General features: G+C 46.2%; 2 protein-coding genes across 2 annotated transcripts in view; both read right to left on the bottom strand.

Annotated features, from left to right (window-relative positions):
* Positions 1 to 10324, bottom strand: part of LOC134097944 (ectonucleoside triphosphate diphosphohydrolase 5-like) — a 19404-nt gene extending 9080 nt beyond the window's left edge. Inside the window, exons 1-8 of the mRNA XM_062550898.1 lie at positions 9880 to 10324; positions 8530 to 8827; positions 7139 to 7218; positions 6355 to 6498; positions 5670 to 5745; positions 4221 to 4256; positions 3300 to 3388; positions 2810 to 2889 (exon numbers count right to left, since the gene is read on the bottom strand). Of these exons, the coding sequence (XP_062406882.1) occupies positions 2810 to 2889; positions 3300 to 3388; positions 4221 to 4256; positions 5670 to 5745; positions 6355 to 6498; positions 7139 to 7218; positions 8530 to 8764 (740 nt within the window). The 5' untranslated portion in view covers positions 8765 to 8827; positions 9880 to 10324. The remainder of the gene's footprint in view (positions 1 to 2809; positions 2890 to 3299; positions 3389 to 4220; positions 4257 to 5669; positions 5746 to 6354; positions 6499 to 7138; positions 7219 to 8529; positions 8828 to 9879) is intronic.
* An 844-nt stretch (positions 10325 to 11168) lies between these two features.
* The window catches only part of aldh6a1 (aldehyde dehydrogenase 6 family, member A1), a 15840-nt gene continuing 7008 nt past the window's right edge, over positions 11169 to 20000 (bottom strand). The window contains exons 7-12 of the mRNA XM_062550897.1: positions 17961 to 18082; positions 16617 to 16806; positions 14640 to 14821; positions 13420 to 13599; positions 13039 to 13137; positions 11169 to 11986 (exon numbers count right to left, since the gene is read on the bottom strand). Coding sequence (XP_062406881.1) covers positions 11882 to 11986; positions 13039 to 13137; positions 13420 to 13599; positions 14640 to 14821; positions 16617 to 16806; positions 17961 to 18082 — 878 coding nt within the window. The 3' untranslated portion in view covers positions 11169 to 11881. The remainder of the gene's footprint in view (positions 11987 to 13038; positions 13138 to 13419; positions 13600 to 14639; positions 14822 to 16616; positions 16807 to 17960; positions 18083 to 20000) is intronic.

The following is a 20000-nucleotide window of genomic DNA, read 5'->3' as shown; positions in this document are numbered from 1 at the left end:
TGTTTGGTTCTGTGTGCTGTGTGGTTCTGTGTGGTGTCTGGTACTGTGTGGTGTGTGGTTCTGTGTGCTGTGTGCTGTGTGGTTCTGTGTGGCGTCTGGTTCTGTGTGCTGTGTGCTGTGTGGTGTTGTGGGCAGAGACTGATCACACTGGGAAACAAGGTGGCCGCTACTGAAGCCAATCCAGCGCATGTTGACATGACCTCCGACTCCCTCTCCTCCTAAATGGGTTTTGTGTGAGCAGGCCATGTGCTACTTTAATAGATATTATAAGGTTTCAGTGACGCAGCTGGAGACTCTAGCTCCTACACAACGCATGGCTTCAAGTAACCACGTTAGCCTCCTAATGGCAGAAGCTAATAGGAAACGCCGGGCAACCCAAACTAGCAGCACGTGAGGTACGCGGAATATAACTCACTGAGAAGGTCTTCCTCTCATCTCATCTCATCACCGACTGTTTCAGGGAGATCTCACACAGCGTATACTTAATTACAAAAACACTACATACAATAACAATTAGGGTTGCAGTGGTGTACCGACATGGTGGATTACTGTGGTATGAAAGTCGTCTCAGGCTTATTTTACTGTGTGCGTAGCCTTTGAACTGAAGCGGCTGTCAAAGAGGAAACATATAAAGCACGCTCCATCATGTTGGGCAACATCATCCAAAAGCATTCCCAAATTTAAATGATTCTCCACATCCTGACTGCTGGCTAAGTCTGTGTGCTTTAATTTGGTAGCCTCTGACTCACAAGCAGAAACGCACTAAAGACAAAGAAAACACACCGCGATGATACTGCAAACCCTGATATTTGCTTTAGTGATAATACTGAAAACCCTGATATTTGGATTAGAGATAGTTATCATGCCAAGAGACTCTCATAGTGTTGCAACACTAATAGCCAAGCTCACAAATGTAAACAGGAAGTGCTGGGTCTCGGCTTGCCTCTTGATCACCTGATGGCAGGCACATGCTCCGGCTGGAGAAGGTAAACAAACCCGTTGGGACCTGCCCGAGGCACGTTAGCAGACACTAATTGCAGCGTTGACATTTCAATCCGTGCAAATGAACCAATAACACAGGTGTGTGTCAAGAACTGGTCACCCCTGGCTAGCTATAACCCATGTGTACAGTGTATTAAACACAACTGGTCACCCCTGGCTAGCTATAACCCATGTGTACAGTGTATTAAACACAACTGGTCACCCCTGGCTAGCTATAACCCATGTGTACAGTGTATTAAACACAACTGGTCACCCCTGGCTAGCTATAACCCATGTGTACAGTGTATTAAACACAACTGGTCACCCCTGGCTAGCTATAACCCATGTGTACAGTGTATTAAACACAACTGGTCACCCCTGGCTAGCTATAACCCATGTGTACAGTGTATTAAACACAACTGGTCATCCCTGGCTAGCTATAACCCATGTGTACAGTGTATTAAACACAACTGGTCACCCCTGGCTAGCTATAACCCATGTGTACAGTGTACTAACACAACTGGTCACCCCTGGCTAGCTATAACCCATGTGTACAGTGCATTAAACACAACTGGTCACCCCTGGCTAGCTATAACCCATGTGTACAGTGTATTAAACACAACTGGTCACCCCTGGCTAGCTATAACCCATGTGTACAGTGTACTAACACAACTGGTCACCCCTGGCTAGCTATAACCCATGTGTACAGTGTACTAACACAACTGGTCACCCCTGGCTAGCTATAACCCATGTGTACAGTGTACTAACACAACTGGTCACCCCTGGCTAGCTATAACCCATGTGTACAGTGTACTAACACAACTGGTCACCCCTGGCTAGCTATAACCCATGTGTACAGTGTACTAACACAACTGGTCACCCCTGGCTAGCTATAACCCATGTGTACAGTGTACTAACACAACTGGTCACCCCTGGCTAGCTATAACCCATGTGTACAGAGCATTAAACACAACTGGTCACCCCTGGCTAGCTATAACCCATGTGTACAGTGTACTAACACAACTGGTCACCCCTGGCTAGCTATAACCCATGTGTACAGTGTACTAACACAACTGGTCACCCCTGGCTAGCTATAACCCATGTGTACAGTGTACTAACACAACTGGTCACCCCTGGCTAGCTATAACCCATGTGTACAGTGTACTAACACAACTGGTCACCCCTGGCTAGCTATAACCCATGTGTACAGAGCATTAAACACAACTGGTCACCCCTGGCTAGCTATAACCCATGTGTCCAGTGTGCTGAAAACACAGAACTGATCACCCCTGGCTAGCTATAACCCATGTGTACAGTGTACTAAACACAACTGGTCACCCCTGGCTAGCTATAATACAGCGTACTGAAAACACAGAACTGTTCATCCCTGGATAGTTATAAGTCATGTGTACAGTGTACTGAAAACACAAGAGGTGGTCATCCCTGGATAGTTATAAGTCATGTGTACAGTGTACTGAAAACACAGAACTGGCCATCCCTGGCTAGCTATAACTCATGTGTACAGTGTATATGAAATAGCAAGGATGAGTAGAATCAGGTCAAAGTTGCTTACAGCGGCTTTCACTGGTTTATTTGCTGACCCTGTTTCTAAAGTCAATTCACCCAAGAGTTATTATGAGGATGAGGTTAAAAATAAATAAAGCAAATCTTATTAGACTGTAATTGTTTTTAAATCTGTAATTGTTTTTAAATACATAATCTAATTTACCACATGACTACTGTCATGTAGTCAACAACAACATTGTGCAGTTACTGTCTTACCTATGGGTACAGAGCGCATATGTAGCGTTCATGAGATCAATCTTACCTATGGGTATAGAGCTCATATGTAGCGTTCATGAGATCAAACTTTGCTGTGTAGTCATCAGGAGCACATTCAGTGGTTTTCTGTGAAAACAAACAGGAAACTGATGTTGAACACCCAACGCAACACATCCGTGTGCACAACATGACTTGCACAGCGGGGTAATTTGGGCCCTGTGACAACTCTGACCCCCGGTGACCTTGCGTGCACATGACACAACATCGTTGCGAAGCAATCATGCACAACTTGGTTTCCACACTCCGGACAGACAGAAAGACAAGGGGAGCAATTGCTCAACTCACCTCGTGTTGGGTTTCCCAGATTCCTTAAGAAGCTCTTAAGTGCTATGAACTTCTTAGGAGCGCTCTAAGAACGTTCTAAGAACGCTCCTAAGAAGTCCTTAGCACTTAAGAGCTTCTTAAGGAATCTGGGAAACCCGGCCCTTGTGTTTTGTGTTTGGGGAGGAAAGTGACCGGGGCGTGAGCAGACTCACCTTGTGTTTGGGGAGGAAAGTGATCTGAGTGGATCCCCCGCCGAGATCCAGGATCCCGACTGTGTTTTCACTCTTCCTCTGCATGCGACCTGCACAAGCCCATTTAAAACCACTGACTTGTTTATCTGTGCTGTTAGTTACCGACACATTAAACCACTGACTTGTTTATCTGTGCTGTTACAGACACATTAAACCACTGACTTGTTTATCTGTGCTGTTACCCACACATTAAACCACTGACTTGTTTCTCTGTGCTGTTACTGACACATTAAACCACTGACTTGTTTATCTGTGCTGTTACCCACACATTAAACCACTGACTTGTTTATCTGTGCTGTTACTGACACATTAAACCACTGACTTGTTTATCTGTGCTGTTACCCACACATTAAACCACTGACTTGTTTATCTGTGCTGTTACTGACACATTAAACCACTGACTTGTTTATCTGTGCTGTAACCCACACATTAAACCACTGACTTGTTTATCTGTGCTGTTACCCACACATTAAACCACTGACTTGTTTTTCTGTGCTGTTACAGACACATTAAACGTACAGACATGGGGAACAGGAATAGCATCCATGCATTTCTATTTGATTTAAATAGCTTCTTTCCTTCTTTTATTTTAAATAGGACACTTTGAGTGCAGGTGTGCACTGCACAGTATACTGTGATCATTTGCTCTAAGGAGGCTGTATCTTTAAACTGATCAGACATCAGCATGAGTGTCTCCAAAGCGCTGAAATAGGCCTCCTCTATGAGCTCATGAGATGGAACACAAACAAGGTCTCTGACATGACCACAGTAATGAGGCCTGTGTGTGAGTGTGTGTGTGTGCGTGTAAGCTTGTCTCGTGTCTGTCTTTCTGTCGGTGTGCGAGCTTGTGTGTGTTTGGCTGCGTCAGCACGGATGACTCACCTGTCAGGTAGTTCACCGTCACCCAGGCCAGGATCCCTACAGGGGAGACAGAACACACACACCAGCGCACACACGCTTTTTAAAGAGCGCCAGGCAACATTAATGAACAAGTCACATCCGCCCTGTTTGATTACAAGTGGTCTGACACCAGATGAAGTGCTTCACAGGTGCATTTTTGCGATGATGCAAAACGCTGATTTGCAACCTCAGGCCCATCTGACGGGAACAAAGACTCGGCCTCAGCTCATCTGCGTGTGAGCGCGAAGAAACGCTGATGAGCCACCCTGTGCCCACACACACCACACCTCACTTACACTCACACACACTCATGTAATTACACATTCGGAGACACACACACACACACACACAAGAACAGGACAGTCCTGACGGCGCGGCTCCCTAAAGGAGCCTGTTTTCTGCTGGGTCGTCTCCAGCGCTCGGCACTCTGGGTAACTGCTGAGCTGGACGTCCGTGGCTGGCGCCACTCTGAGCCCACAAGCACGGCTACTGACGAGACCTCATTAGGAGCTTAGCCACGTCACGTCACCACGGCAAACACGTCTCCGCAAAAACACTAGACTGCATTTCCGAGAAACTGCAGAGTGGGTTTACTCAGGTGCAGTTCACCAACAAGAGCAGACTGGAACAGGGAACTCGGATTCCAAGGAAGGATTCCAACTGTATGTAATTTTAAGTGATGCACTTTAACGCACGACCATAATGCAGCTTTGTTTACTGCAATGCCCTCTAGAGGTCAAAAGGTGCCAAATCGCACGTCTCATCACAAAGGAGTTCCAGTACCAAGTTTGGTTTTGATACATGAACGTGTTGCTGAGATATCACCTTTCTTCATGTTTGACAGCTTTCTCGCCGATTTTGATTGGCTATGACGGACAAGCTCTTTCCAAAAATATATGTAAATATATAAATAAATAAGATATATGTGACCTGTTTTAGTTTTCGATAAAATTCAATATGGCAGTAAACCCAATATGCAAACCCAAACAGCTTACTCTGGCCCAAAAGTGTGTCCTGGTCAACAGTTCCCTGCCACCTTGGTGCGGACTTCACATGTTGGCGCTCCAGCGAGAGCTACATGGTTTTGACGTGACATTGTCCCGCTACAGGTCGGGTGCATCATGTATAACGGTGCGGTCACGCGCTTGCGTCCGCCAACGTATGCCTCATTTCGTCACATTTCCATAAACGCGAACTGATTGGTTTGTCAGTGTTCGAAACTTGCATACACTGAATTTCATTGGCTGGCGCTTGCGCGATCCGTCAAAAGTTTCTCAACTTTTTAATGGACGCAACGTATCCCAGGCAACGCATTGGACCCACAATTCAGTGCGGCATCAAGTGAAGTCCAGCCAATGTAAAGTGAATGGGAAAACAACGGACCAACGTTGGCGGACGCAAGCGTGTGACCGCACCTAAATGCCACATTACCTTCATCGATGCCGTCCATGATGGTGACGCTGTCCTCCGGGACCAGGAAAGGGGACTCATCAAAGGCGTCCTGCACCTGAGGAGCCACAGGAGACCACTACAGCACCACTACAGCACCACTACAACACCACTACAACACCACTACAGCACCACTACAGCACCACTACAACACCACTACAGCACCACTACAGCTGAGTCCTGACATGGAGAAATATCACCTCTCAGGGCTACCAAAACCAATACACACTTGCATCCCTCATGAAGAATAAAGTATAATAATAATAATAATATAATAATAATAATATAATAATAAGTGTTAACTTCAATTATAATGAATCATAATACGTTATCATTATCATTAACAATAGTTAGCATGTGTGGGGTGGTACATCACTTTGTACACGGTTGACTGCAAATCTGTAAGATGCTTTAAGGAGTTATACCTTTGACCTTTAACAAACCTAGCCCTCTCTGGTAACATGTCATATAGAACCCAGCCCGTTTTCAACACCCCACCCCCAATACCTCCCCCAGTAGATCCCAACCCATCTCGGTTCTCCCTACCCCTGGTTCTCTTCTCAAACTTGTCTAGTAGAACCCATCTCAAGGTTCTCCCCAGTCCCCACCCTTCATTTCCTTGCCCAGCAGAACCATTCCCATCTCCGGTTCTCTACCCCTAGAGTACCTCGTCCAGCAGGGCCTGGGCTTTCTTGGCGGGGAGGAGCCGGAGGCCGGCAGTTGCTCTTAGAACCACGGGGGTTCTCTTCCACTCCAGGCGCGGAACCGTCTTCTTAGCCACCCGCAGTAGCTGCCGCACCGTCTCTCCAGCCTACACGCGAACGCGCGCACACACGCGCGAACACACGCACGCACACACACGCAAGCGCGCACACACGCACGCACACACACACGCATGCGCACGCACACGCACACGCACACGCACAAGCACACACACACACAAACACACAAACACATGCACACATGAAAACACATCCATACACACCCGTACATGACCACACACATAGACACAGTATATATTAAATACACAGATAAACACCTATTTTTATGCTTACACAATCAAGCCACACATACACTTGCACTCACACACACAAAAACAAACCCATATCCATATGCGGGCGCACACAAACAGAAGCACATATTTTTAATTGTGCTTAAGCAGCTGTATTTGCAAACGGTGCAAACATGCGTATGTGTATATTTGTAACGCACATATTGGCACATATACAAACATAATGTAAACATGCAAACACACACACGTGATGACACGGCCTCCCATACAAAACACAGCTGCACACACATTAATCCACACAGATCTAAATTAAGCTATTTGCATTTGGTCACTGCAAAAACTGAGCTGTGTTATGTCATAGCAATAATAGTGCATTAGTGTTCAGAGACAGAAAAAGCTCCATGGCAGTAATGTATAATGACAGTCATTGTGAACTTACAATCTCAGGCGTGTCGGCAAACGCAGACAGACCAGGTTTAACAGAATGGAACATTTCATTATCCAGAACAGGCAGCACATCTGTGAGATGAGACACACAACAACATTAGAAAACACACACACAAACAACATTAAAACACACACACACACACACACACACACACACACACACACACACACACACACACAGAGTGGTTCAGTAATGGTGTGTAAACAAGAGAGATGGCATAAATGCAAACGAAAGGAACAGGCAGAGGAGGACTCTGACAAATCATTTGGAATTCAAAGAAGATGGGAGAATTTAACAAGCATTGTTATTACATTCCTCCCCGAGTCCCTCATATCACAAGAGGTAGATGTGCGGGTGGTTTGAGCTTCCTGTGTATTGTGAAAAGGAAGTTATTTTCCCTTTTTGGTGTTCCTTAAGCTGTAAGTAAACTGAGGCTCAGAGGGAAGATTGAGGTCTTGTTTTCACATCCGAACCATCTGTCAAAAACCTGACTACATCATCCAGCACCTCAGACTGGATCCCACGGCCAACAGAACAAATCATGTACAGACAAACAGGACAACATATGCAGCTCTCTCAATCTCAATACATTAGGAATACGCAGCATACAAATGTTCAACCCATTAACAATAAAAACAACAATAATCATTATTAGAACAATACATGTATACAGCACACAAAAAGCGCAAATTGCTTAACATCCCATTCAAAAATTAACTGAAAAACCAAGGTAATAGTCTAGGACATAAGCTTATTGCAATGGGACCACTCTGAAGAGAAGCCTAGCCTACCACTCAAAACTGAAAACAAGTGCAAACCAGGAGACTGATGAGAGATAGGCTACACACAGGAATGAAAACCCCAAGCAGGCCACAGACATCGCCTACAGGCACGGAGCCCAGGACCAGAAACACAAGGCGCTGCAAACCACTGCAAGTTATGGTACCCAAGAACTGCACACACTGACACAGACACACACTTTAAAGTGCTTTAACATGAAAAAAACTTTAAAACTTGAAGGGCTACATATACTGATGACACACATACACACACACACACACACACACACACCTTGTCTTACAATATAAAGAACAAGGAAATCACAAAATGTAGTAAATAAATGAGTTAAAGCCAGAGTGAGAACCAACGTCCCTCTGCACCATCTGCACACGCTGCAAAGCCCCAACCCTCCTCTTCCTACACACACACGCACACACACACACACACACAACCCTCCTCTTTTCTGCGCTGTTTCCCACCTAAGCCCTTCATTACTGTGCACTGAGAAATGTGGCATTAAATCACCCACTTCACCACTCCAGGTGCCATGCTGACGCCTGCTCTCCCCCCCTCCTCCTCCTCCTCCTCCTCCTCCTCCTCACCTGGTCCCGACTGGATGAAGGTGTAGATGTGGATGCGTGTTCCCGTGCTGCCCGCGTCGAACATCACCCCGTAGAAGATGCGGCTGGCGTTGGCCGGCCGTGACAGCGTGGGCAGGACGCTGCCCAGATTGGCGGCGATGTCGATGCCGCTGGCGCCGGCGCCGGGGCCCTGATGGGCGGAGCGGCAGCAGCTGACCAGAGCGCACAGGAGGAGCGGGACGACGTGCGGGGACATCTTCAGAGACGCAGCAGGTCACACACAGGGATGCAGCGTCACAAGCTACCAGTGAGGGGAGCTCTAGAGAGAGAGAGAGAGACAGAGAGAAGCATGCACACACACACACACACACAATCTGTTTGAAAACTTTCACACAGAATATAAAGGCAAGGTTGGCAGCTGACACACCCACAAAGCTCATTTGAATGTTGCATTGATTCAGCTGCCTCCCACTACTGCACTTGGTGGCCGTGGCCCAGGGCTGGCCCTGATCTGGCACAGATCCAGGGCTCTTGTCAGCCAATGTACAGGGCCACCAAAGCATAGCAGGAATCATACAGGGACCTGATTAATACCGCCGTCAAAACAGAGACCCAAATAACACCAGCTCATTTCAGCAATAATGATCATTTATTGAATGTCATTCTGGCCATTTGTCAGTGGCTGGTAGACATTCACAATTTTAAAAGATCAATTTTCAACCCTTCATTAAAATCCATGATAGAAACATAAGATTTGCTGAATACATTTTCACATCAGTCTCTCTAGATCAAGTTAGAAGGCCAGTTCATTCTACAAAGTCACATCGGCAAAAAAAAAAACCCTTCATGATTGTATGAGAAGCTGGCTGTCAAACCGATGTTTACGCTACTTCACATTCACACCAGAAATTACATCAGACAAGATACTACTGTGACAGCTGAGTTTGGAAATGTTGCGGCAGTCAGTCGGCCGAGAAAAGGCGTAGCTACTCGAAAAAGTTAGACACCGGTTTACGAACTACGAATTCACTGTAACTACGCTAACGTTACCTAGTAAATCTATCGTTGGCTTCCTAATGTTACAGGGTAGCAAGCAAGTTGTTCACGTCAGCAAGTTGGTTGCCTGATGTTAGCCGGGTGCTAATATGTGTTGACTAACTTACACACCATGACATTATTCAAACACAATTTAAACAAAACGGCTAAGAGATTGCAGTTACAGTGGGTAAGCACTTTGTAATAGCGGTTACTGTACATTTTGTCCGTTGTAATTCCTGCACGAAAGTATCAAAGTACTTTTAACTAGGTAAGCTAATTAGCTGCCATGCTACCTAGATAGTGAGATAACGTTAACACCATTAGTTTATATACCTGTCGTAAACGGAGTTGGTTCTGAATTCTTGCACAGAAATGTCCATTTTCATTTCCAGATTAACGTTCACACCATAACGGAGCCTATTCAACAAAATTTCCGGTTTCAATCAGCCAAACCGAGACACAACTCGCCTACACGCAGCTGTGCCAAAATTAGCCAGGTCTGAATAACCTTACTGGTCTACTTCACAAGCGTGTTACATGTAGGGATGACATGCTATGTTGCCAGTTACGTGTTGCTATACATGGCTATTGGCTACAGATAAATGAACTGCTGGGTGACTAAGGTTTGGCATGACGTACAGACATGTCGATGGAGTTTACACGGCTCCGGCGTGTAGCGCACTACCATGAGTAACGAAAGCTGCTTGGCAGCGCAATATCAAAATAGAACTTATTGCGGTTATGGAATCATAGCGCTACAGTGACGGAGGGTTAATGCGGGTAGCTGCTAGTAATGAAGGAGCTTTGATAAGGCTTTTGTGAAATTCATAAGCTTTTAACGACGCCAATGTTTTTCTTTTCATGGCCACATTTCATGTTGCATGAGTTGGGATATCATGTTTGTTTGGGATCCAAACTCAAGCTGTTTTCCACGATGCAAACACCTCTGGTTTGAGGTTAAACTGAGCCGCTTCCCACAGATGTTTTCTTCAGTACACAATGCCATCGATAGTTTCCAAAGACTGTAATTGCTTGTGCGTAAGAAAATGAATCTCCAGAGTAATGACTGGGTGGTCAAGCAGTGGAATTTCTGTAGCAGCAAAACCTGGATGTTAATTACAAAAATATGCACATATCCTGATTTTTACTTTGTTGCAGTGAGCTGCAAGCCGTTGCATGTTTTGAGTGCCAGATCCACGCAGAGTTTGTGATTAAGATCCCACTAGAGTAAGCTACAAGTGTTTGTAGTGACTTAGGAAACCCTCACCTGATCTGCAAGGATATCTGTATTGAGCACAATTTGATATCCCTAGACCACAGCTCAACACCTCTTACACACCTACGTTCATCATTGCACTGTAACAATAACAGCAGCAACGACCTTAATTGGCCTTCCCAAATGCTTCCAGTCTTTGAGTTCCCAAAGAGAGATGCTGTAGGTGTTCAGGCGAGAGACAACCTAAATATAATCACAGACATGAGAAGTGTCAGACTATAGTCCCCGATGCATAAGCCGTATTTAGCAGATCATTTCCACACATATACAGTTCTGACAGCTCCCCAAACACAACTGTTGACTTTGAATCTTCAGACACTGCAACCACAAAAGCAGAAGAGAGCTCTTCCATCACAAAGGGTTTTTATTTTGTGGATCAAAGCCCCACTTGATCATGCATTATTTGCAGCTGGTATCTCAGGGGGGGAAAAAACTCTTCTTTTCCACAAAACATTACAATTTTTCTAAACAAACATTCAATCAAAAATGTATTCTGAAATCACACACGCATGGGATAATCTACACATTTACTGCGCTCATTAACATGGCTGCTGCATTACATTAGCTGTAGGTTAATGTGTACTCAACTTCAGCGGTGGGAATATGATGGCTGCGTCAGACTAGAGTTTGATATCTGAGTGTCTCTAAGTACATCTAGTTACATTGTGTGAGCAATTGCCAATCCAAACAGCCTGCTGTTGAGGGAGAGCAAACAATTATGTGCATTCTCCTCAATCTACTGAAGGGGGCGCCACTACAACAGAGACTAGGTGAAGCACTCCAGCAGGTTGAACTGCTCTGATAACTGTCCTTGGGTAAAGAAATCCACATGTGGGTTACAACTATTGTGCATCACAAAAAAAAAAGACACCTGCTGACAAAAATCACTCCCACAGTGACAACCCCCACTCACACACACAGACTCACATACTTACACTTGCATGTCCACACACACACACACACACACACACACACCACACACACACACACACACACACGTTCTTTGAGTTTTAAGGCATGTCAGTAGTAGCAACGATGGGGTGTTCTTCACAGCCTACATTAGCGCCCCATTGTTGGCATGGTAACAGCAGGACTCTTGAGCGTGGCGTCCTCGGCCTTCCACTGTGATGTAATAGTCTTGATCTGAGTGTAGAACTGGATGCCCTGTGGAACAACAGTTTGGTTCAGCCATCAAACACATCTCACACTACACACACACCTGCTTATATCCAGCCACACTGGCAAGCATCACCATCACCGATGTCTTGAGTCTGGTCTCCATGCAAGTCTTTAGGAGATGGTACTCTGTTCCCCGAGATCTAAGCGTGGAAGTGCTCAAGATGGAGGACTGGGCTGAGAGGCAGACGCTCGTTCAACGGAGATAAAAGTATTTGAACAGAAGCGGTTTGCTGGGAATGTACGATAATTCAAAAGCCTAAAGGCGGGCAGGAGTAGAGAAAATACAACACGACAAAGCTTGAGTTCTTAAGCGCGAAGCCTCCGGCAGAAGCAGAGCACTCTTTTCCCCCTCATCTCTGAGCTGCCTTCAAGAAGCAGATGGCACGTCTCACAACTGGCTCTACATGAGGAGAAGAAGAAGAGAGGGAGAGAGGGGAGGGGAGACGAGGAGAGGGAAGAGAAGATGAGATGGAGAAGAGAACAGATGAGAGGAGAGGAAATGGAGAATAAGAGGAGGAGGAAGAAGAGAACAGAGAAGAGAGACAAAGGGAGGAGATGGAGAAGAGGGAAGAGGAGAGGAGATGGAGAATAAGAGAGGAGGAGGAAGAAGAGAAGAGAGACAAAGGGAGGAGATGGAGAAGAGAAGAGAGGAAGAGGAGACTGACCACCAGTGTGAGATTCTGAGCGTTACCTGACAAATGCTCATTTCCTGCCTGGAGTCCTGCCAACTCCCCTAGTTCTAATGGCATATATCTTCGTTAAAACTTCAACGGTCACTATCACTACACAGGGCAGTCCCTAGAGGGTTGAGATGTGATCAGGGCTTTCATCTTCAGAGGGACGCCATTTTCCATTTTTCAGAGTGAGGCATGAATAACTCTAAAGAGACCAAGAATGTTAATCCTTCAACCAGATTAACCAAAATGAACAAAACAGCCATGCCACCACTTGTGAATTACCACCGTTGTTTGAGATCCTTCATTTGATTTAACAAGAGCGTACGACAAAGACCTGCAAAGGTTCTTTAGGGTTCTCACCTGCTTTCCATAGAAGTTGGTGTCTCCACGGAAAGATCCTCTGGATCCGGTGAAGGAGAACATGGGGAGAGGTACCGGAATAGGAACGTTGACTCCAATCTGCAGAGAAAACATGACAACGACGCAATTATGAAATTATACATATGTGTGTGTGTGAACAAGCAAAAAGAATGGCAAATGTACATGGTGTGAATACACATTTTTGAATACAAATATATATTTTACAGATAGAAACGAGCAGAAAATGGTTATATCAAACTAAAGCTGCTCATCCCTTCAGGTCAGATGTGTATGATCAATATACATTTGAGGCCATTTTTTAGTGTGTACATGTCAAGATCTAGGTTGTGATGGTATCCCAGAGTGCACTGCAGATCTCACCTGGCCCACGTCCACCTCGTTGGTGTACTTCCTGGCGGCGGCGCCGTTGGTGGTGAAGATGGCGGTTCCGTTGCCGTACGGGTTGCTGTTGACCAAGCCGATGGCCTCATCCAAACTATCAGCCTCCAGCACGATCAGCACCGGCCCAAAGATCTCCTCCGTGTAGCACTTCATGTCGGGCTGTAGGGGGCGACAGAGACACAGTCACACACTCATTAGCAATTTGTTAAAGCAACACTAAAGAGTTTTTTGTACCTTAAAATCCCAAATCATTTCAGTGGTTATAACAGGGTGAACAGCACTTCTGCATCCGCTTCGCAGCCCTCTATCGGCTATAACCGCACAATGTAAATTTAGCAGATCGGGTAGAGGATCTGTAGTTCGATGGAATGAGACATCGTTGCACAATTGCCGTAAAGTAATTTGAGATTCTCTAAAGCAAAGGAGAGCAAGTCGCAAGGCTGGTTCCCAGGGAAGGCTAGAGCTGTGGAATGAGCGGGATTCTTCAAAGTAATTTTGATGTTAATATGAAGCCGTCTTGTGCAATCAAGTGACCGAGAACATCTACAGGAATGAGGTCAGTCAGGATGGCATAGCAAGCTGGAAAACGGAGATGGGGGAATTCTACAGGAACTAAAAGGTCACACCCAGCTACAGGAATTCCTGGAGTTGTCGTAGCTTTTCTGTGCATGCCTTGTGCAATCTTCATACTGACTTTGTTGCCATGCACGAATCTTCTCTTATTCAGCAAAGTTACTGTGAATTTGAAACATGGCCGCTATCTTCCTCATACTCTACATATGACTTTGAAACCATAAAAAAAAAATCAATCAGTCAATCTGCAGAGTGTGATGGCAAAGTGTGAGCATTACGCCACGCCTGCTAGATCTGCACACAAGAGAAACTTCACAATAACTTTTGCCAATGCAGACCTCATTACTCTGTAGTGATTAGCTTCCGCTGCTAGTTTGAATTACAACGTACGTGACCGAGATATAACATGAACATCTATTAGATAGATCATGAAAAACGATTAGATATACAACATGACAATGTTAAATGTGGGCAGTGGTAGCGTGGTGGTTAAGGAGCTGTTGTGGGTTCAATTCCCAGCTTCCGCCATTGTGCCCTTGATCAAGACACTTTAATATAAATGACATAATAAGTCCGTTTGGATAGAGGCTGCTAAATGAATGCCTGCAAACGTAAACGCTGCTCACCGTGACTCCACCCAGGATGGTGGGGCCCACGAAGTTGCCGTTCTCGTATCCCTTGACTTGCACGTTGCGACCGTCCAGCAGCATCTTGGCGCCCTCGTCCACACCGCTCTGGATCAGGCTGTTGACCCGGTCCTTGGCCTCGGGCGAGATCAGCGGCCCAACGTCGGCACCAGGCTGGTCACCTGGAACAGGAGAGAGAAAGGGAACATTTGATTGACAGGATCCCAGCTGCGCCATTACAAGCTGTTAGCGGTTAGCTGTGGTGGCCACCTGAAACCCTGGAGTTAGTAGAGGACAAGAGAACAGGGCTAATTAGCACAGCTAGGCTACCCAGCTCTGTGTGTGTGAGAGAGTGAGATGTGTGAATACTCTGATGTGCGTTCTTAGCTAGTCTGATTCTCCCCCCACCCACCCCCACCCGTTTTCTGTTTTTTTTTCTCCTCCAGACATTTTCTTGTGACGCACCCTGTAACCTTCAACTTTACTGAGCAGAGCCTCCTTCAACAACTTACTCTCTTTCCTCTTACCCAAAGGGCAGAGCGAACACTGAGCGAACACGGAGTTACAGACACACGAACACGATTACCTCAATGCACCTCATTTTGTTAAGCGTTGCTATGTGCTTGTTGAAAGGTCACACTCGCCACACCTCTGTAAAAAAAATAAATACATTCCACTTTTCTAATCTTCTGCCTGTTTGTCAAATTCCACAGACTGCTCTTCACAGTTCTTCAACTGTCTGTTCAGTGCAAGTATGAACACGGGAGTCTTTTTTAAAGCCCCCAGTCCAGGCTCTAAGGTTAAAGAAACAGCCATAAAAATCCCGGCTAACCGACAGTGCTTACAGGCACACAGCAAGCCTGTCATTTGTTGGACTGTTAAGCTCGAATATCAACAATCTTTAGGCGAGCAGCAGACTCCAGCTTAAATCAGCTTTCAGCTCGGTGCTGACACAAATGTGAAGACTTGTTCATCAGGCTCTTGTGACAGACATAATTACTTTTTAATTCATTAGGCCATGCTATTTGCGCTACGTGTGTGTGTGTGTGTGTGTGTGTGTGTGTGTGTTACACTTTTCCCGAGCGCTGACATGTGAGCAAGCGAGCACACCAGCGTTGATGTGCAGGTTCTTGAGTGTGTGCGTGACAGAGAGTACACATTTAATTGCATTGACGCGCAGGTGTGTGTGTGTGAGAGAGTGTACACATTTACCTGCGTTGACACACAGGTTCTTGAGTGAGCGAGCGAGCGTGCGTGCGTGCGTGCGTTGCCAGTTCGATCCCCGACCAGTAGGAAAAATATGGAAAAATATGGATGACGGCTGAAATTCCCTTGAGCAAGGCACCTGACCACACACACACACGCACGCACACACACACAGTAGCAGGCAGCTCACTGCTCCCGATTAGTGTGTGCTTCACCTCACTGTGTGTTCACCGTGTGCTGTGTGTGTTCTCTGTATTTCTCCCATCTGTGAATTAGTGAATTCCCGAAGTATACTTGGCTGAGAAGCCTGATTTACATTGTTGTTACATTGTTGCGAGTGTGTGTGTGTGTGTGTGTGTGTGTGTGTGCGTGCGTGTGTACACCTGCGTTGACACACAGGTTCTTGAGTGAGTGAGCGTGTGTGTGTGTGTGTGTGTGTGTGTGAGGGAATACACATGTACTTGCGTTGACGTGTGTGTGTGAGTGTGTGTGTGTGTGCACCTGCGTTGACACGCAGGTTCTTAAGTGAGTGCATGCGTGTGTGTGAGAGTGAGTACACATGTACTTGCGTTGACATGTGCGTGTGAATGTGAGAGTGAGTGTGAGAGTGAGTGTGAGTGTGAGTGTGCGTGTGAGTGTGCGTGTGAGTGTGCGTGTGAGTGTGAGAGTGAGTACACATGTACTTGCGTTGACATGTGCGTGTGAGTGTGAGTGTGAGTGAGTGAGTGAGTGAGTGAGTGTGTGTGTGTGTGTGTGTCAGTGCACACGCACCTGCGTTGACGCGCAGGTTCCTGGCGCGGTCCACCAGCTCGGGTAGCCAGTGGCGAGCCTCCCCCACCAGGATGGCGGTGCTGAGGGCCATGCAGCGCTGCCCAGCCGCCCCGAACGCAGCGCCCACCAGCTGGTTCAGCGTGTTCTCCTTATTGGCGTCTGGCATCACCACGCCGTGGTTCTTGGCCCCCTGGGGAGACACACGCAGGTCACAACAACAACAACAACAACAACAACATTATTGGCGTCCGGCATCACCACGCCGTGGTTCTTGGCCGCCTGGGGAGACACACGCAGCGCAGCAGGTCGCAATAGCCATCAGCATCAGACAACAACAACAACAACAGAGAGGAAATGCTGTACGCTGGCAGAAATGCAACTTTTTCATGCTAATTTGAACGACGATTAAGCAGAGTGTGTATTTGTGTGTGTGTGTGTGTGTGTGTGTGTGTGTGATGGGCTACCCTGAAAACTGGCGTCCAGACTACAGCCCGTCTCTGCCCACTGCTACTCACTGGCTTATTGCTACAAATACAGTTATAGCATCTGAGCGGAGGCTAATGCTACAAATACAGTTATAGCATCTGAGCGGAGGCTAATGCTACAAATACAGTTATAGCATCTGAGCGGAGGCTATCGCTACAAATACAGTTATAGCATCTGAGCGGAGGCTATCGCTACAAATACAGTTATAGCATCTGAGCAGAGGCTAATGCTACAAATACAGTTATAGCATCTGAGCGGAGGCTAATGCTACAAATACAGTTATAGCATCTGAGCGGAGGCTAATGCTACAAATACAGTTATAGCATCTGAGCGGAAGCTATTATCTGATCTAATGTAACACACATCCAACTTATGGGACTAATCACACACACACACACACACACACACACACACTGATGCATCCCATCAGTGCACACACACACACACACACACACACACACACGCATCCCATCAGTGCACACACACACACACACTGATGCATCCCATCAGTGCACACACACACACACACACACACACACACACACACACACTGATGCATCCCATCAGTGCACACACACACACACACTGATGCATCCCATCAGTGCACACACACACACACACACACACACACACACACACACTGATGCATCCCATCAGTGCACACACACACACACACACACGCATCCCATCAGTGCACACACACACACACACACACACACACACACACACACACACACACACACACACACACACACACACACACACACACACACACACACACACACACACACACACACACACACACACACACACACACACACACACACACACACACACACACACACACACAGCTCTCACCATGTTGGACTGCACTCTCTTGCCGTTCTTGGACCCTCTCTCGTAGATGTACTCTCCGGCCTGGTTGGAGCCCACGAAGCTGATGGCCTTGATGGCAGGATGGTCACAGATAAAGTTCACAGCTGCCAGAGACGGAGAAAAAAGCAGCACTCATTAATCATTACTCAGTCAGAGCTGAGCCACTCCTCTGATGCTCAGTCACAGCTCAGTCAGAGCTCAATGAATTATGAAATATCACTCGAGATCAGGGGTGTCCAATTTGGGGCCGTTTTTTTTTTTTTTACCCGCCTTGCATGTCAGCGCTGTGAATCTGCCCTGACAGCTTTAGCATTAGCTGCCGTTCATTATCTGGCCACAGTTTTACACTGTGTGTGTGTGTGTGTGTGTGTGTGTGTGTGTGTTCATCCAGAACACAAGTGAGTAGCCGGGGTCACCATGGAGCACTGTCTGAGTGAGGCCCTATTGCGCAATGGAGTGTGTCAGAGTGAGGCAACCCTGGTCTGTAGGAGAGGAATAGCCAAACATTCTGAAACAGCAGCAAACAGCTGCAGATTCTGCAAAACAGACCTTCATCGGCCATCTTTGAAAGACTATGGAGACGAAGCGACACTGAATTCTGAAGCATCCCATTCTCACTGTCCACACGAGGGGACATCCTGGTCTGTGTGGGAGTGATGTGTGAGCCAACATATGACTATTAGACTCAAGCTGCTCGTCACATCGTCACTGGACGGAAGTGGCTGCTGTTCTTGTTGCTGCTGTTGTTGATGATGATGATGATGATGATGATGAAATGGCTCCCAGACCCAGCCAGGAGCACACCCATGATGCATGATCTGGTCCTGTCTACAGCAGGCTCTGAATAGGACTTCAGCTACATCCGCATGCAGTCTGATCCTGTCTACAGCAGGCTCTGAATAGGACTTCAGCTACATCGCATGCAGTCTGATCCTGTCTACAGCAGGCTCTGAATAGGACTTCAGCTATATCAGCAGGTCTCTGTATCGGGTTCCCTGGTGGTAACCCATACTTCACTAATAATTAATCCCAATAATGACAGCATCAATTATTACCAGGTGTATTCCGCTGCCTGAAAACGCACAAGGCGACATGGGATCGCACATTGTGCTAGAGATACAACAATGTAAAAAAAGAACCATTGACTTTTCTTGGTCAACCAAGAGATACATTACATTTGGATTAGGAATGAATAACTATGGTCTTAACTGTACTCCATTAGGATGCAATGGGGTAAACAAGGAGATTTGGGACAAACCTACCTACCTACCTACCTACCTACCTACAATGTCTTATTGTACTGAAGGTTGCTTTGGGTGTAAATATTGTTCAACCAACAAATGTAAGCATGCACATTCATCTGAGCATCTACAATCCCAGGTTGCAGCTCACTCTGGATCTAAACCAGCACCCAAAGCCAATTTCAATTATCATTGCAACTCTAGGGAAAACAAACAAAAACTTTAAACTTTTTCCCAACCTGTTTTTTTTTTTTTTTCCCCTGAAGGCTGTTACTTTGTCAAGTGGAAGTGATGAATCGACAACAAAGCGTTGCTTCAAACATTTGGCTACACCCAAGATGGCTTGAGAACTACACAAGCCCCACACCACTGCGTTTGCCAGACAATAACAATGACTGGATGGAGTCATCTATCTTTGAGCTGGATCAAAGAAAAGGTTTTGTTCTCTCTTATCTTAAATAAGCCTAGAAGCACTGCACAGCTCCCACCTCCTACAGGCACTGTGTGACCGCCGTCACTGAATTTGTGATGAGTTATTTCAGTTACCATGGTTGTCACATAACATTTCTGGCACTTGACCCTACTACTACTGCAACAACAACTAAACAAACAAACAAGTAAATAAATAAATGAATAAACACATTCTGGAACCAATGTTCCACTTAATCAAACATATTTTAATCGTTTGCAGACACATTTTTCTGTTCCCTTTGCTTGCCTTCCGTTGCTCTAGAAGTGTGTGTGTGTGTGTGTGTGGCTTGCCTTGTGCCCCATCCGTTGC

Source organism: Sardina pilchardus, chromosome 12, assembly GCF_963854185.1.
Source record: "Sardina pilchardus chromosome 12, fSarPil1.1, whole genome shotgun sequence".
Lineage (NCBI taxonomy): Eukaryota > Metazoa > Chordata > Actinopteri > Clupeiformes > Clupeidae > Sardina > Sardina pilchardus.
The sequence above is the reverse complement of the archived record's forward strand: the minus strand, read 5'-3'. Positions and strand labels throughout refer to the sequence as shown.